General features: G+C 38.9%; 2 protein-coding genes across 3 annotated transcripts; one reads left to right on the forward strand and one right to left on the reverse strand.

Moving 5' to 3' along the window:
* Positions 1–62: 62 nt before the first annotated feature.
* LOC101173722 (sodium-dependent phosphate transporter 1-B) lies at positions 63–8,134 on the reverse strand. The gene is made up of 11 exons (XM_011481855.3): positions 7,840–8,134; positions 6,102–6,795; positions 5,794–5,934; positions 5,281–5,366; positions 4,965–5,061; positions 2,939–3,058; positions 2,405–2,689; positions 1,682–2,276; positions 1,413–1,598; positions 1,237–1,321; positions 63–1,145 (listed from the first exon to the last, which is right to left on the reverse strand). Exons 2-11 carry the CDS (start codon positions 6,448–6,450, stop codon positions 990–992), a joined length of 2,100 nt encoding a protein of 699 aa, XP_011480157.1. The 5' UTR covers positions 6,451–6,795; positions 7,840–8,134; the 3' UTR covers positions 63–989.
* Positions 8,135–12,155: 4,021 nt separating this feature from the next.
* stard7 (StAR related lipid transfer domain containing 7) lies at positions 12,156–17,160 on the forward strand. 2 transcript variants are annotated; one of them, XM_004074813.3, is made up of 9 exons: positions 12,156–12,460; positions 12,585–13,046; positions 13,334–13,497; positions 13,601–13,650; positions 14,278–14,388; positions 14,489–14,571; positions 14,656–14,755; positions 14,839–14,923; positions 15,107–17,160. In XM_004074813.3, exons 2-9 carry the CDS (start codon positions 12,598–12,600, stop codon positions 15,283–15,285), a joined length of 1,221 nt encoding a protein of 406 aa, XP_004074861.1. In that variant the 5' UTR covers positions 12,156–12,460; positions 12,585–12,597; the 3' UTR covers positions 15,286–17,160. The 2 variants fall into 2 exon arrangements, with proteins under 2 accessions (XP_004074861.1, XP_020563376.1); XM_020707717.1 differs by having other exon boundaries at positions 12,156–13,046.
* Positions 17,161–18,808: the final 1,648 nt, after the last annotated feature.

Genomic DNA, 18,808 nt, shown 5'->3' on the forward strand with positions numbered 1-18,808 from the left:
AAAAAAACAAGTCTTTGGTACCTAAAAAACATAAATGAATAAATTAAGGCCACTACTGCATCTATTGTCTGAAAAGTATTTAGTTCTGCAATCAACCATCCACCCGCTGGCGGTACACAATATGCGACTTAAGGAAAATGCAAGCCATTCCGTGCCAACACACTCATGTCTCCAGTTTGAAGGTCCAGTTCTTTGCATTTGGAAGATACAGAATGAAAGAGCAAAGTTAGAACATGCCATGTTGCGAGGGGCCGTTGTGGAAATGGCTGCTGGAGGGTGAACCACTAATGTTGAAAGCAATCATCTAAGTTTGCAGATATGCAGCTAATTTGAGAGCAAATTCTGTTCCCATTTAGAAATACTGACATGTCTTCTTTAAGGGCGCCTTTTCTTGTAGTGTTTCAGTTACAGCTTTCCTTTGATATGATTTATTCGACAAATAGAAAGTTTGTCTACAGCACATTCTGAACAATGCTAAATGAAGCTGAAGTTCACCAAAGCAGCTGTTAGATGTGACTGTTTTCAACTGCAAGGCTATAAAAAAAAAGATAAAAACTGATACGTAACAAATATATGGACATTAGAAAGGTTTCTTAATCTTGACAGAAACAAAAATAAACTGAAGCTTGAAATAAAACAACTACAGCATTGTTCCCCAGCATGTAAAACTAATTACACAGGTAATTGCATATAGTCTATGGAAAAAAAAAAAAAAGTTTTCAAGATACAGCACAGATATGCAAGTTCTCTACTTACATTGAAGTAAACCAGTGATATAACAGGAAAATAAAAATGGTGTGGCCAGGAACAACAGGCACATGAAATAAGTACTTTCATACTTTGATTAAACACGTCTACATGTTTTTTTTTCTCCCTTCAGTTGTCAGATTGAGGTCAGCAATACATTTTGGCCACGAAATATTACTCCTCTTCTGGTTAAGCATTGATGTAGCGGCTTCTCCCTTCTGGTCTGGGATGCAACTGCATGCTTATAGGATGCCATAGATGAAAATGGCCATGATAGCTGCACTGATGAGGCCAGAGATGGGCACAGTAACAAACCATGCCATGAAGATATTTCTAAACAGGCGCCAATCCACTGCCTTTTTGGAGCGAAGCCAGCCTACAGCCACCACTGAGCCCACCTGATGAACAACAGCAGTCAGAAACATCCAGCCATCCTTTCACTGAACTGACTTGATCTAAAGTCATGATTAAAATGAAAGATTTCATTACCTTGCAGTGGGTTGTAGAGACTGGCAGACCAATGTTAGAAGCAACCACTACAGTCAAGGCTGAAGCCAGTTCAATGCTGAAACCACTGCAGGGAGGAGACAAGGTAACATGTTTGTCTGTGAAAACTGAGCAGTGTGGTTTTTGTGACTAAGACAGTTGTGTGTTTATGTCTGTACCTTGAGGGAGTGATGGGTGTGAGGTCCTTGCCCATAGTCTGGATGACTCTGCGACCCCATACCCAGAGTCCAACACAGATGCCTACACCACCGTACAGCAGAAGCCATATGGGTGTAGGTTGAGTTGACATCACGTCGCCTGTTGAGTAAACCAACCACAGGGCCACCAATGGTCCAATGGCATTACTGCAGAGGAAATCATCCAATTAAAGGCTGCTATAGACACCTTTAATTTTAATCAAACATGGGGGTTCAAACAAAGTTCCCACCTCACATCGTTCCCTCCGTGTGCAAAGGATCCAAAGCAGGCGGTGAGAATTTGGAGGAACTGAAACAGAGTGGAGACCTCTGGCTTGTCCTCATCAAGTTTATCCTCTAGAGAACTTTGGCTGCTACCTCCATCCTGTCCTCCAATTTCAAGTTTCACATCATTTTGGTGACTTTCTGGAGTCGTCTCCTCTGCTACTGCGTTACAGTAGCTGGTGTAGCTGTCCATACGCACGCGCTTCTTCTCTGGACCACCCGAGCCTGGGGCTTTCTCGCCATCTTGCCCAGCGCGGGTATCTCCGTCTTTATGTCTGAAGTCTGTGTGCATACCAATGATGGCCATCGTGTATGAGGTGTAGCTGTTATTGCGACGAATGGGACGATCGCCACCTTCACCCATGCAGTCTCCAACTTTAGCCAGGTGGAGTTTGTGCAGCAAGTCTTTGTAGAGACCGGAGTCCTTGTGTACCGTGTGGTATGTGGTGTAACCGTTGTTTGGAATCTGTGAATCTTTGCTATTTAAATGACTGTTAAAGGTGACCCGGTGAGGAGCATTTGTAGAGCCATTGCTGAGGTTGTTCTTCGTCTGCTTGGAAGCTAAATGAAGATTGAAAAATAAAAAAAATGTTGTTGATAGTTAATACAACAGAAGAGCTAGATTTGAACATGATTTTAGAACCGTTTTTAAAATAAGTTTTTTTTAATTAGTCTTTTCTTGAACTTACATTCGTTGCTGTAGTCGTTGTCGTCAGAGTCACCTATGTTAAAAGCCACCCTGCGTTCCTTATACGTCCCATCTGTACCGTCAGCATCAGCGGATTCACTACAGTCCTTATTTTCCCCATCGTCGGCACATCCGATATCAAACATCACTTTGCGGTCTGCAGGAGCCTCCGTGGGTGCAGACATCTCTTCTGTGATCGGTTTTGGGACAGGATCCTCTTGAGAGTCGTTGAGATCCCTCTTTTCCATCAGGGGGCTCTCAGAGGGGCTAGAAGACTTCATATCCCCTAGCAGGTGAGAAGTTGGGCAAAACTTTCAGATCATGGGCAAACTTTTAAAGTAAAGCAGATTATTTTCAATTCTATTAAAATGCAAAGTGAAAACATTTGACATGAAGTGATATAGTACAAGTACAGTTTGTATTATTTATGCTTACATTTTGAGGATTCTCATCAATAAAATGCCACAAAATACTTTGCATGAATTGATATAAATACCAAATGTTAAGTGGTAGAAGTTGAGCATCATAAACTTACGTTCAATCTTTCTCTTTAAGTGAGGGCAGACTACAAACCAGACCAGGACACCAACCAGCAGGGCACAGGTCAACGAGATCAGCAGGATGCCCCACCAAGGAATCTTGTCAAGTCCCAGCACTGAGATCACCACGGATCACACAAAGACAGTCATTTTATAAAGGTCAATGCAGAGTTAACTTAAAAAAACAAAAACACTTGGAACCTGTGTACACACAGGATTTGTTTTTTGGTGACGGGTGCAGAGCTGCAGCAGTCAGGAGTGCGCTATGGCCAACACTGCAGTAAAGTTGGGTGCAGTACATGCAGTATGAACTCTTACTCCTCTTCACCAACATAGCACAAAAAACAAGAGGAAACTATACTGCATTTAAAGACAAAACAAATGAAGTCTAAAATTCCCTCCATTGTGGACTGGATGGGAAGTTTAAGATGAGCTAAAAGGAAATGATTGCTAAGGCCGAGTGATGAGCCTTAATTTCAGGGCAGAGTCCATGCAGCACTCTCTGGATCCACTCTGCAGCATGACACTGCAGAGCAACACACTTATGTTTATTTAGTTACGAAACAGGAGCTCACTCCCATCAGGAGAGGTGCACGACAGGGAAGGGAGGCAGCCTTGACACAGCTTTCCTTTGGTGCAGGATTACAGGCCAGCATGGAGCAGTTTGATTTCCACATCATATGAAACAAAACTCCTGGCATACTATATTTCTTTAAGACGAAAGTTACACAATTGAGAGAAACTTCGTCTTTTTTTTTTGTTAACTTTTGCTTCAAATATCTACATTATTACCACTAATCCACAATGGAGTGAGCTTCTCCAACCGCAGAGCAAATGAATGAGTATACCAAAAATGGAATTTAAGCACAACTTTGCTCTGTCCCTCCCTGACGCATTGGCCTACATTACATAATCCCAATGTTACATCAACCATCCCAGACAGAAGTTTGTCAGAAAATTGCTCAAGCACAAAATTTGGTCATGGGTCCAGAGTGACAGTGGTCAAGATAAACTGTCATGGTGACAATGTTTACTCTGAAACATCCAGAACGTTTCAATGAAGTACGTACTAAAGCTCACACGAGTGGATCATCTGTGTAAATTATGATGTGAAGAAGTCGCAATAAGCCAGTTAAGCAACTGGAATTTACTGACCACACTAATAAATCAACACAGACCATAAGTTTATTATGCAGACCAAACTGCTGCATTACCAGCAGTATTATGTGGGACAGTAGAATGCAAGAATCTAAAGTAAATGTAAACAAAACAAAAAATAAGAGGTGTGGCAAAAACGTAAGGTTGCATACTAACTGAGCTCTGAATAACATCTGTACCTGCAGTACAGATGCAGCACCTGCCAACTGAGGTACCCAGTTACAGGTCCTCAAGGGTTCCATCTTGAAGCACTTTGAACAATTCTTTAAGACTGAGCTCGGCTAAGCTCGGATTGGGCTATGCAAGTCATGTCCTCGTGAATTGCAAGTGATCTCCTCCCTGCGATGGTACTGATGTGCATGCACACAACAGTCCACCAAATCTTGTCAAACTCTGGTCTCGAGCCACCATTTAATGGCCCAGACCAGCTAACCTCCTGAATTGTTAGGCCCTGCAGAGAGAAGAAAAAAAAGGAGCAAAAGTTGCCAATTTAATGAAAGTTTTCAAAAGATATTAGACTATCAAATTCCAAATCACTGTAACCATTTCCTAGATAGTAATAAAACAAGCAGAGGACATTTACATGATCATCCTCTTTTTTTTATTTTCCCTAAATGTGAAGGACATCCAGCATCTAAACCTCCAACTCCCTGTTGTGCTCCACTCTAAAACTTGCTTGCAGCTCTGACCCACAAAAAAAACCCAAAAGCAACAGCACACCACAGAAAAGTTCAAATAAACACTGCTTCTGTGAAAAAACAGTAAACAGTCTGGTTCAGTCTGGAATATGTGTGAGCATCCGCCTGTCTGAGGGAACAGTTTATTTTAAACTGTGGTTAGGCACGCAGAGCAAATGACACTCACTTGGAGCTCCAGTGAACATGATGGAGAACAGGTTAATTCCCATTGTGATGGCATAGAAAACAGGAAGGGCCTTCAAACCATTGGGTACGGGATCTTTCTGCAGAAAGAAAACAAATCGGTAAGGAATTTGACATTTCGTGGGATCCATGTGTTTTGTTTGCATAGCGTTAATCCGAATCTGGACACACTGGTCCAAATAGAAGCTGAGAGACCATTTTCTGTTTGTAGATTGGTAACGTTTAGAAATGATCTAATATTAAAAAACGGGAAGTTCAAAAATGTAAAAATATTATCATCCTTACAAAAGCAAGCTTACCTTGTTTAAAATGAACTTGCTCACAAACCAGAACACAATGGCTGACATCATCCCAGACAAAAGTGGACTCAGGAACCAAGACCCAACTGAAAATGAAATTCAAAGACGGGGAAGAAAGAAAGTCATCACTTGAATTGTCTATGAACACTCATTCATGCAGATAGAATCCATCATAGTAAGGTTGGCATCTGGACTTGGTTTTTAAAGTTGAAGAAGTTTCACCTCTTATCCAAAAGGCTTTGTCAATTCTGAAATAGCTGGTTTTGGATAAGAGGTGAAACGTCTTCAACTTTAAAAACCAAGTCCAGATGACAACCTTTAAATCTACTACTGTGCTGGTTGTCACTTGAATTATTCTTTTTTTTTCATTATTATTTAGATCTCATTCTAACAGGTTACACAATACTGATATAAAATGATACAGTATACACACACACACACACCATTTCATCCATTGTGCAATTCACACAGGAACGAAGGAAACAGATTGATGAATCGAATTGCTTTCCTTACCGATACGGAGAAGCTCAAGCCACCGGACTCCTTGTTGGCCTTTGGCGATCAGTGAGAATCCAATAGTAGCACCAACAATGCAGTGTGTTCCAGAAATGGGGAGCTTAAGGAAGGAAGCAGCCAGCTGCCACACAGCAGAACCTGGTGACAAAAAAATTGAGGAAATCTGTGAAAAGAAGCTAAACTGCTAAGCTGACTATAAGAAAAAGCATGTTTCCCTAACAAAGTCAATAGTGTGGTAAATAAATGAACATGTCAAGCTTATTTTACACTAAATGAGTCTGAAATGTACACCGTGAATGACTTACCAACCATGGCACTGACAGACCCAGCCATCAACTCCGGCTCAGAACCATTGTACATGCTCACGTCGATGATACCCTTCCGAATGGTTTCGCTCACTTTAGCCCCAAGAAGTACAGAACCCAGAGTCTCAAACACTGTGGCCAGAATACAGGCTTGACGGAGAGTCACAACTCCAGAACCAACAGCGGTGCCAAAGGAGTTGGCAACATCATTGGCACCCACAGAAAAGGCCAAGATGAAGGCAATGATGAAGCCGAGAATCAGCAACCACATGTGCCCCACCAGGGCAGTTTGGCTTGCTAATCCTACAGTACTAACTACCATGATTGCAGCTGTAGTTGTTGATACCATGACTGCAGATTTTGTAAGATATTTCACAATCTTAAAGGGAAAGTAATTCCTGACAATATATGTATATTTGCTTCTTAAAAAGAAAAATTCAGCTGTAAACAGTAACTACAATACGAACCTATGAAATGAAAATAAATACTGTATTAATAAGACTTTTGAAATTCAGTGCAAACTTTAAAAAAATTGAATGGCCAGAAAATGATTCAATTCAACTACAGTCCCTAATAAATAGTTATTGCTATGCTGAAATTATACTGTGTCTAAGGGTTGTTTTGCCTTTTGCCATTAAACAGAGTGAGCAAACAGCCATTGCGAAGTTATGACTGGGGGGTGTGCCAAGATGGTCTGCAAGAAAGAAAGAAAAAGCACAGGAAATGAATTACTTAACCGCTTCAGCATTAGAATGGAGAAGAGATTTTTATGATTAAAGATTAATGAAGAATTATTTGACATTTAAACTAGAATCTAGGGTGAAGATGACAACATTACAGAAAATAGTAGTTGATGTTCAGACCGGAAGGTCTGCTACTAGCTTCTAGAAAACACGAGGAAGCCATATTTAGGCAAAATGGCGCTCGAACTGCACTAACTAATAACGTTTAAATTGATCACCAAATATTATTTTCAAACAAGACACGTGCCGTTTTATGAGAACGAAGATTATATTCATAAAGGTCGATTAAATAATGCGAATGTCAACTGAAGAGGAGAACTTGGTACGTAAGCACGTGTCGTCATTCATTCATACGGCGCAGCGCCGTATGTTTTCTTTATTTCAGGCGCCATAGAATACAATTTACGGCTCATAAGACGCGTTTGGGTGTTTGTATTTCATCTTTAATCGTGTGGATTTTTTGATAGACAACTGAGCTCAATAACTCGGCTTCATCGCACTTCCGAGAAGCTGTGTCGAAAGGACGACGCACCGTGACGTGACTAGGGTTGCACAAGGAACCGGTACAGGATCACGGACCAACCGGGTGGAACCGGTACACATCTCGACCCAGTTTTGCTTACAAAGATCTTCCCGATGCGTGCAAATCAGATGGTCGGCGTTTCTAATTTAGGCTAAGCGTATGAAAGCAGTTTCATTGGTCGTATCGTAACGGTTTTAAGTAACGTGGCCTAAGCTAGCATATTCTTAGTAATTAAAACAACGATCGCCTGTTTTAAGAACGCATTAAAATAAATGTAATATTTCGTGGAATTATCATACGTATATTTTGCACAAAATGGTAAAAACATAACATGTTAGAAAAGCTTTTTTTTAGCGTTAGCTTTGGCTAAAACTCGTTTATAAACGAACACCAATGCTAAATAAAATATGAAAAACCCCACAATGAACATCAAATGTGACACACATGACAAGTTTTTTAAAGTATTACTCACCACGCCGAGGTTGTTACTCTTGGTCAACTTAATGCCGGTTTGCTGTTAAGCTAATTAGCGCGCGCGCACTAACCAGTTACGATAGCAAGCGGCGCGCGGGATAAAAAAGAAAGATAACCTACAAATTACAACCTCAGGTTAAAAAAGACGAACCAAAAAACAATAAATACAGACTAATTGTATTTGACGATCTAAAAAAAATCTAACCGTCTTTTCGAAATTTGAAGCGTTTCCGTGTTAATAAAGCCTTCTCTGGCGCATTTGGAGCTCGCCTAAGTTGAATTACACGCCGGAAACACTTTTAAGGGAGTCGTTAAATAAGCTCCACCCGATGACAGTCAGGAAGGCGTGTTTCCTTTTTTTTATTCTTTCCTTTTCTTTTTTTTAGGATCACATGACAACCCACTCCCACTTCACGCTGTACGCGCATGCAAAAGATCACATTACACATGAAAGTTGAGCGATTACTTCTTAAAATCACACTTATTTCCTTTAGACCATAACAAAATACTTTATGTATTTATTTTATAAATCTGAAAATGAGGATAGTACAGATAAATGCCTAAACAAATTGTTTATTTCATCACACTAACTTATTTCATGTAAAAAAAAAAATCGTCATTGAAAACAACAACAATCTCTTTTCACCCTCTTCTACTCCATAGGAAGTAACTATTCAATTTTTTTAGTAGCATGATTTGTTTTAATTTTTTTGCCAGTTCAATAACGGAACAATTAAACGACTTTTTTGTGTTACCTTGAATTGAACAATCCTGTCTTATATGATCATGGAAATTTACCTCAACCGCCACCTACTGGTATAAATGGAAATAGCAGCGTCCTTCCAGACTAAGCAGCTTTTCTAGAGGGGGACGTCTGCCGCGTGCACTACGAGCTAAACATCTGGTTATGGATTGGCAACCAGACTTCCAGAAATCTATACTTAAAACAAACGAATAACTTGCCGTTTATTTTGTTCACATTTTAAGACAAACCCAACAGAGAGTTATGTAATAAGTTCCATGGGCTCCCCTTACCAAGAGTAACCAAAAACCGGACGACGTCAGAACCTGATGATCTGTGGCACAGATTCTGTTCCGCTTACTCCCATTTTATAAGATCTTTATAACATGAAGAAAGTATTTTGTATAATTTCTGGAGTTCAAACGAGTTATTTCAGTTTAAGTTTACACTTTTTTTTGCAATAATTTGCTACGAACAGTCATTTTGGGGGCATGCTCTTGAAATTCTTATGTTCAGCATGGGAAACGTTCTTATCTTAAAACACGAACGCAAGATGTCAAAAACCGTAGTTGCTCTACGTCCAAATGATTGCCAATAAACTAAAAACCAAAATGCGTCACAATTACGATGATACTTGTAGTGAAAGCTTGTTTTTTCTAAACAAGCTTGAACGCATCATTTCTGAAAAACGTGTGGGTGGAGTTATGTCTATGGTGGAGAATAGCCACAAGTTTTTTTTCCCGGAATTTACCATTTCAGGGGTATTTGCATAATCACAGGTATCTCATGTGACTCTTTGAACGCACCAGTTGAACCATTTAAAACTAGTTTACTTGATCTATAATATTTTGCTTAATTTCAAACTACAAGTTACTGGTCATTCATTTAAAAAAATACACGAATAACTAGAACTTGGGAAACCATGATATAGATGGATAGACACATAGATAGAAATGAATTGATCTTTGAAGTTTTATGAATTCTTGTTCTAGAAAACAACACAGAATTTTTACATTTTGGTTAAAAACTGCATAATCATAATTAAAAGCCCACTGGGAACGCTTTTACAGTAGATCAAAAGACGATCAGGTTGTGACTTTCCAGGATCTGGAACCTTTCCAGGAATATAAGTCTTTCAAAGAAAAGACTAGGTGTTGCACAGTATGATGGAAAATCATTCCTCTAAGTTGAAAACAAATGTTTACAGCTTCACAAGGCTTCAGGTGATCTGTTAAGGTGGCGGAAAATGTTTTGGTTTTTATCTAGTTTATTTTTGTGTATTGAAACAATCAAGTGACCAATGGAAACAAACCTTTTCAAAGCAACCTGTAGCCTAGTCTTGGGCTACAAGACCTACCTCCCTTGTTTTCTGGGAACCATGCAACACTTACTGCTAATTGCTTAGGGAAGTGTGTCTGAAAATATTACTTTACATTTTTTGGTTTCTACACATTTAAATATTTCAATGAGCATTGGTTGATAGTTTTATTCACTATCAAAGAAGTTCCCAACCTTGAACACATTTAAAAGCAAGTGTATGGCATTTAAAAAGTAAAAATACATACATTTTTAAAGATATGTTGAAAAATGTTGGCATTTGTTTATAACAATGGCGGTGAAGGAGATTAGCCACCCTGCATCTTGTATGGGAAGCACTCTATGCATCATAAAGCATGTCCCAGCAGTTAACCATATCTAAAGGCATAGCTTAGGGTTACTTAGGTCAACTTTAAGCTTTATTAAAAAGTGAAATTCTTAATATCTTCAAAGATAGAGATGTGTCTGCCTCCTGAACTGCACGAATGAGTGGTTTAACATAAAATCTGCTGAAACTATCATTTTGATTAGGAAAACTCTAGGAGTAACCAGAAAAACTGCCAACTGGAAACAAGGCGTTCTGCATCTAAGATAGCATGTCATTTTTTCTTTAAAAACTTTATGATGAAATTGTAATGAAATAGAGTCTGCTGAAAACAGGCAACCAGAGGATGAAGAGAGCCTGAAACTCTAGAAATATGATCTCTTCCGCCAGTTATCCTCAGAACTCTGCCAGCACCTTTTTTTTTAAATCAGCTGGAGGCTTCTCAGAGAAGTTACCTGATGATGAGGAAACACACAAGCATGTGTTTCATTGCAAATCTGTGACAGCACGTTCCTGGTTTTCCAACTGTTGCAAAGATGAAAGAAGACAGTTCTGAGAACCAGACGGACAAGTGGGTAAAAAGTCCACGTCAAAAAACAGTCCTTCTTTTAAGGAGGAAAACATTACCTTGTTTCATTGACACACTTTCAAGATAGCAAAATCAAATTTTTGTGTGTGTAACTTTACACCTGAGTATTTACCTTGGGCAATAGACTTATAAAAAACATACAAAATTGTGAAAAACACTTTATATGTGTAGTTAAACAGCGCCCTCCAGCGTATTTTCAGTTGAATTTATTATTCTCCATCCTTTGGGTTTTGCTTTTTTGCCTTTATATATTTATTTAGCCTATTTTAGTAAGCTTATTTATTTGTTTATTCAGTTTAGTTAGCTCGTTTCTCAGTAGACCTGTATCTTCAAAAACAATGAAAATATAAGCAAATAAATACAATGAAAATATTTCATGGAGTTGTCACAAGAACATTGGAGTGTATCTTCTGTTCAGGGCTTTTTTATCTCAAACAGATGACCAGCTTGATATTTTTCACTTTTTATTATTCATAAAAATAATGTAAACTAGTTCTTTGGGGAACAAAATTGTAAACTTAAAACATGATCAGCTTTTGAGTCACAAATCACACAGAATGTTGTCATTACCTAATAATGTACTACTTCAATTTAGGCCTTCTCAGTAGGATTAAGGTTGTTAGTTAGAATATTGATTGGTTTTTCTTTAGAGAAATGTAAGCTATATGTGAACCCAAATCAACTTTAAAGAACAAAACATTTTGATGGGATGATGTAAGCATACATACTTAAACATGAAGGAGTAGAGTATAGACTATATTATTAGTTTCCTTGGGAGACCATTAGCTACACAACACATTAAAACATAAAATGTGCAGTGGCATTTAATATACAAATATTTTAAACATCCATTGAAAAAAACACAAGTTATAATTGTGATTTTTAAAATACCATATTTAGATAATAATGTCCAATTCCTATTTGACTTTTAAAGTGGCAAGTGGATAATTCTTAAGTTGTCTGCAAATGTTTACAAGTGTGTCTTGTTTTTTAATTTTAAACAGTTGAATGTAAAACTAGGACGTTAAACGACGTAAACGAGGCGTTGATCGCCTTTTCTAAGAATATTAATGAATTCGGGGTCGTGACCGCAAATATTCAAACTAAAAGCCAAATTCAGCTTTAAATTCTGAACTGTGTTTGAATGTTGTCAACATTTGTTCAATAAAGTTTTGTTGAAAAAGGTTGATGTAACGTACCATCGCTTTGACAGACAAACGTGCTGTTCCTCAGTTGACAAGCTTTTTTATTCACCAATGAATTCTGCTCTATGGGAAAGAACTACCCAATGAACAGCCGAACTTTGTTTTGTAAGGCGGGCTGTAAAAGTGGGCGTGGCATAGTGGATTGTGAGAGGAGGTCAAATCCACAACTCGAGTTTAAGTAACGTAAAGGGTCAGATAAGCAAGTATATAGCTGTTAAGTAGTAATTTTTGTTTTGACGTTTCATGAAAGAGATTTATTTAGGATATTATGTAGGATATTCGTGAGTTTTCCAAGCAAAAATAGTTGAAGTGACAGATAGGATGTCTTGCTAAGGCTAACGCCTAGTCTCGTGTTTCGCACACGAGGGTGATTACCAGCGTTTTCATCCGACCAAAACAACTGCGACTTAACTGCCAGACAGCAACATTCTTCGTATACATGTATGATGCTCTGTGTTTCTTTCCGGGACATTAATTTTTTTCTACAGATCTTCTTTCGATAACCTTGATTCAGCAAAGTGCTTTAGTTTCTGTGCTCGTTTCCTTGGATCTCTTCTTGTCACAGCCCAACAGCTGTCATGTTTCACTCTGTACCCCGTCGTCCCGTCTGCGAGATCGGCGTAAACACAATGAGGCTCCAGAACAGCAGATCGTTCAGGCGAGCCGTGGAGGAGGCCAAAGAAAAGCTGGAGAAGGTCCCGTGGCTGGGGAGGAACGTGGGCCTGCTGTTGTCATGGCTCCAGAGGGCAGGTGCGGGTGCCAACGAGGCCGCAGGTCAGAGCAGGAAGGGGCTGCTGTCGATATTTGCGGACCACTGTGGCTTCGTCACCGGCCAGAGGCTCCGGCGCGCGTGCCAGATCGGCGAGCTTTACTCCAACATCTATTCCGAGCGAACCAAGTGGACCCTAGTTGGGAATATATGGCGCAGATTTCAGAGCAGGAACGCCCCCACGGGGAAGCTGGTGGCGGCCCTGGCTGGGATCTTCATGTGGGAAAGCGAGAAAATTCAAGATGAAGAAATGCGCAGGTGGGTGAACAAGCTTTAAACTGACAAAATGCCCCGTGTATATCACCACGGGGAAGCTGTGCACTCACATTCAATCATTAACTTCTGACACTTCAAGCTGAATGTCATAACTTAGCACATTTCAATAATTGTATTTACATAAATAAAACAGTTGATACCAATGCACAGTACTAATACTGTTGGAAAAAAGACAATAGTCACTCACTGTTGTGTTTCCTGATTTTTTGCATTTATGAACCATTAAAAGCTGCAGAACTTATCTTTTTACTGGAATCCTTTCTTTTTAGGTGTGGACTGGAGCTGGAGGCCCTGGAGGATGTTAAACGCATGTACACATCTTCTGCGACTGTGAGCGGACAACCGGATGCCAGTTGGGAAGCGGTGATGGAGAAGAAAGATTTCAGAGTATGGAAGCGACCTATTCCCAACAGTCACCTCTATGAATACAGAGGTCAGCCACGACAACACACTCATGACCAGCACAGGGCTAAAACCAGAAGGGGATTTATCTGACGAGTCAACCTCTTATCTGTTTTATTTATTTATTTTTTTAGTCTTGGGTTCTTACAACGATGTCACTCCAAGACAATTCTTCAACGTACAGGTAAAGTTTTCTTAAATCTTAAGGACTCCCTTTCAAGCAATGGGTTAAACTCATTTTGACAGTATTTTATGGTTTCAATGTGTCTTGTTCTGTATGCAAAAGAGCTAATAGGTCTATTTGTGATAAAGAGTAATGATTATTGAATTATTTTCATTTGTACACATGCTTATATTTAAATCAATTTGTGACTAATTATCCTAAGTTTGAAATATATTGTCTCCTTTAATTTGAGTTTTGTTTTGATTGCTTAAAATAAACAATTTCCAAATTCTATTAGTCAGTTAGTGGCTAAGGCTGTTAAAAAAAAAAAAAAAAAGCAGGCTGTACTGTAGGAGATGGGTTTGCTCTAAATAAGTAGAACAATCTCATGATGGAGACCTTTTGATTGATTCACCGGCTGTGATGCCAGCCAGAAAAATCCCCCAAATAATATGAAATGCATGAATTCATCACAGTTTAAGAAAACCAATGCAATGGCCATGGGTGATGTGGTTGATATGCACCTTGCATATTGTTCACCCGAGAGAGTTGCACCTTCAGCGTTTCCATTATCAAATGTCCTGTTTCAGGATACTTGCAGACCCGTAAACGTTCAGCTGTTTTTAATGTCTGATCTCCTTTTCCTAGTTGGACACTGAATACAGGAAGAAGTGGGATTCCTTGGTCATTAAGCTTGAAGTGATTGACAGAGACTCCATGACTGGTTCTGAAGTCGTTCACTGGGCAACACACTTTCCTGTAAGTTGACCTTTTTTCCCTCATGTATTTGTGATTTTTTTGTTATTGAAGCAGTTTTGGCTAGAAACATTTTTATTGTTCATTTGTTCTCTTTTTACAGTATCCGTTGTATTCAAGAGACTACGTATACGTGCGCCGCTATGAAGTTGATATCAACCACAATCTAATGATTTTGGTCTCCAGGTAAGATAGAAACGTGTCATTTTAAAGCCAAAACAACCCCCAAAAAGTTGAAACTGATCTATTTTGTTGTTGTTGCTCTTCCAGGGCTGTGCAGCATCCCAAAGTCCCAGAGACCCAGGAGTTTGTGAGAGTCCACTCGTACCAATCAAAGATGGTCATTCGACCTCACAAGTCCTTTGATGAGGTTTGTTTGTAAATGTGATGCAGCACAAATGACCTGTAAGATATGTTTGACACAGGTTTGGTTTTATCGTTTGGTCTTCCCAGAATGGGTTTGATTACCTGCTGACGTACAGCGATGATCCACAGACCGTCTTTCCACGTTACTGTGTGAGCTGGATGGTTTCCAGCGGTAAGCTCCTTTAATTCCAGAAACCAAGTTTTTAGTTCAGATGTAATCTTGATACATACTTGATTAACTACAGTTACTTAAACTAAGTTCTATATTCTACAATGTTTTTTTATAAAAAGTGTTTTTGGCCAATGTACATATTTATTTTGCTCATATAGGGATCTTTTTAAAAATGTTTTTCAGGAATGCCCGATTTCCTAGAGAAGCTGCATGTTGCTGCATTGCGAGCGAAGAACTTAGAAATGGGGATTCATGACTACACGGGCGTCATTAAATCCAGCGACACGAACCGCCCGGCCAACCAGGACCGGCTCGGTGGAGAAGGCGCGCACACAGGTGGTTCTGGGCAGATTTACGCCTGAGGTGGACGTTTCGTTGACAAGCTGCCCGGTTGGCGAATTTTCACTTGCACTTGAGTTTGAATTAAACCCTCCAGTCCCACTTTCAGGGGAACATCTCTATTTGCAAAGGAAGCTTGCAGCCTGCGTTGCATAAAAACACGTCCATCCAGATGTGAGGCAGTAGTGGTCGTTAAGGAGATCTCTCAACAATCGCATTAGTGACTGCATCACTGTCTTTGTAGGAATAAAAATGCAGTGAAAATGTCAACAAGACTCATGACAGACACTTTTTTTTGTCGCTTAACCAGTCAATGCCACACAATATTTTACATGGTTTGATAAAAGTGCTAAATTTAAAATTGCAAAGAGATGCTTTGGCCAAATCACAGTCTTTCACTCTTCACTATCTTTGAGCGGCGTGTAAATGATAAAGCCCGATATGGTGTGCTGTTCAGACCGCCAGCTTCCACATAACTGTGGCTGTGAATTCGGATGATAAGCATAGAGTAATGCATTGGATTTTGGAGCGTGTGACGAGGAAATCAAATCTCTGCTTGTTTTTTGGTGGACGATATGAGTAACGTTAAGACCTTGACCCTATGTATCCACTGGCAGTTGAAGAATTTAGCTTTATTTGGCACTATTATCAGGTTCCCTCATTTTATATATTTAAAGCACGTTGTTTTGCGTGTGTCTGCATGAGATTTATATGGTTGAACAGGAAAATTGCAAATAGTGCTTTTATAAAGTAACCCAGTCGGAGTTCACTGAATTTAAGATAAATTTGAAGCTTTTTTTGTTTTTGTTCTTTTGTACAGATTAGTACAGTTCTCATATTTTCCATTTAGAGTGTGTGTGTGTTCAGAGAAGCCAGCTCTCTGAAGTTGAAATCTCCTTCAGGCATTAGGGGCATAGTGTCTTATAACAACCAGATAAAGCCTCATGTAAAATGGTACTTAAAGCAGAGAAACAAAACGATGCCCTTCCTGATGCAAAACCTGCCCCATCCATCCACCAGTCAAAACAATTTCCGTTTGTCTGATTTTTACTCCAGTCAAATTTACATTCATCAAAGTGAAATGTTCTCTTTTTGTAGTTATGAGTGTTTATTTTCTTTCTGCTTTGTTAGTTTGTCTATAAAAAAACCAGACTGAACTGGAAGACGATTAAGTGTGCGTTGAGCTCTGTCAAAGAAAAAAAGAGAAAAGTTGTTTAATTATTTTTATTGAGTCCTTCTGGAATTGAATGAATTCACACAGGTCCCTCTATATGCATTGGTAAGAAACTGTATGAAAATGTATAGAAGGGGCCACATTTCAGTGAGTTTCAGTGTTGCCTAATCATTAAATGCAGTGTTTACAGCCTGTCAGACTGGCACTCATATACCAACAGTCTGTTGTGTTTAAAAGAACAAAAAAGAGCTTCACACTAAATTTATAGATAGAATTTGTGTACCTGGGACATTTTAATGAGTGTTCTTTCATTGTGCTATACTTTTCTTTTTGGTTGAAGTTCTGTGTCCTAATTCACCCTAATTATGTTTTCTGTGGTGAAGAAAGTCCTAAGATCTAATAGAAATGGCTGTATGTGATTATACTGGATTTGTTTGTAATAAAATGCATTTCCCCTCCAAATCTGATGTGGTCAAACCAAACTGTGAAATTCCCTTTTAACGTACTTAAACATGCCATATTTGCCGACAGTAAGCATGTGTCTGAATGTAGCAGCCAAGCCTGTTATTAAAATATACCAGTGTGCCACCTGCAGATCCCTACAGGGTTTTCTTTTTGTTTCTTAACCAGCACGTGTGGTTTACTGATGGTGAACACGAGCTGGTGCACTTACACCCAATGATGACAAAACATTTGAAATAAAGGACTAACCATTTGAAATGAATCCACTTTGTGTTCATCTTATTTCACCTTGTGACTGTAGAGGGACTCAGTCCTGTCTTGGTAAAGGAAGAGATTAGTGGTGTGTCTGTCTGAAACAACTGTCGTGGTCAACAATAATGGGATAATCTGGCGATGTGAGTGAAAGGTCGGTGCCAGATTACATGGAGGTTGGGTGGTTCATCTGGCCGTCTTTTGGAGAAGACGTCAAATCATGGAGACTTTTCAGGCGTCTTCCAAATGTTTCAAGTAGATTACACACACTATTTTCAATTATTTTTTGAGGATCTGGGGAAGTGTGTGGTTGTGTCTGACAAGAAAGCAGAAGAATTCTTTTCTGCTTCTGTACAATATTATAAAAAATGAACAATGCTGTTCCTTTTCCTGCCAATGTTTCGGTCATAGTGTCTCAGCTTCACTGGTTTCAAGTTTTCTTTAGCATCTATAAATGTCTGGTGCATTTCCCACTTAGACGTCTTTTGCATCTTTACCGAGGTCTTCTCTTACTGTGATTCAGGGGTCTGCAACCTGGGGCTGCAGAGCCACATGTGGCTCCTTTATCCCTCCATTGTGGCTCTTTAACTATAAAGAAAAATGTTAACAATTTCAATCCATTATTTTGGTTAATTTCTTTTATTTAATTTTTTTATTTCTATTTAGATTTTTAACATGCAAATTACTAAGAAAAATTATGGTAAGAGTAGTTTATGAATAGAATAAGCACATGTAACCCTTGTGCTATCCTAGGCACTTTATCATTGGGAGTTGGGTCATCTAGACCCACTAGAAAGTGTTCTGAACCTTTTTTCTTCAATGATTTGTGATCTTCACTGGTGTCCATGGATTACATGAAATCTTTCCACCTTTATCCACCTTTGTCATGGTAGGGAGAACATGTCAAAGTAAGGGTGGGGTCATCTAAGATAGCCCAAGGGTTAAATAGAAAATGGATTTTATTTCAATAGTAAAAGAAAAAAGTGCACCAAAGTCATAATGATGGAAAATGTCATGTTTGTTAGGCTTTGTTGCATTTTTAATTCAAGTACCGGTAAATATGCTGTAGCAGGATGATCTTATTGTGTTTTATTTTAAAAGGAAATTGTATGTGCTGCTGTCAAAAGTTAAATTGATATATTAGGAAAATTACAATAATTCAATTAACTCTTTAAAAGCTAGATGTTATGAAGAGATTTAATGGCCACAAAACATAAAGCTTATTCTTCTAAACAGGGACTTTGCAAACCGCTGCTGTAAGTGGAGGTCCTGCTTTATAACCTCTGCTCTTCTTGTTGCGTGTGACAGTTACTGTTTTTTTTTTGCACGAAAACTAAAAGAAATATAAAACATTGTTGAAATAGATACAAAGATCTTAAAACATTCATGTTTCATTACAAAAAAAGATAGAAATTTGGTGTTTTAATAAATCCTCTAAGAGACAACATGTACACTTCTACATGCAATTTAAAAAACAATTGACCTTCACATTTTTGTCAGTTGTTCTACATGTCAGGATAGAAAATAACCAGTCTTATCATGATTGCATACTAGAAAAGTTCAAGTGATCCCTGATGCAGTCCCACCTTCATCTTCTTTAACACTTATGCTGCACCACATGTCCTGCAGGGCTGACACGTGTCCCTTACTCTTGGCCT

This window comes from Oryzias latipes, chromosome 12 (genome assembly GCF_002234675.1).
Source record: "Oryzias latipes chromosome 12, ASM223467v1".
Lineage (NCBI taxonomy): Eukaryota > Metazoa > Chordata > Actinopteri > Beloniformes > Adrianichthyidae > Oryzias > Oryzias latipes.

Bases quoted from the DNA above. Each gene is read 5' to 3' on its own strand.
- LOC101173722 (XM_011481855.3), bottom strand. From the start codon at position 6,450: ATGGTATCAACAACTACAGCTGCAATCATGGTAGTTAGTACTGTAGGA. The intron at 5,935-6,101 runs GTAAGTCATTCA...TTTTGTCACCAG, and splicing joins GTCTGTCAGTGCCATGGTTG to GTTCTGCTGTGTGGCAGCTG. The intron at 5,062-5,280 runs GTAAGCTTGCTT...TTCTTTCTGCAG, and splicing joins GCAAGTTCATTTTAAACAAG to AAAGATCCCGTACCCAATGG.
- stard7 (XM_020707717.1), top strand. From the start codon at position 12,598: ATGTTTCACTCTGTACCCCGTCGTCCCGTCTGCGAGATCGGCGTAAAC. The intron at 13,651-14,277 runs GTAAAGTTTTCT...TCCTTTTCCTAG, and splicing joins GACAATTCTTCAACGTACAG to TTGGACACTGAATACAGGAA. The intron at 14,572-14,655 runs GTAAGATAGAAA...TTGCTCTTCCAG, and splicing joins CTAATGATTTTGGTCTCCAG to GGCTGTGCAGCATCCCAAAG.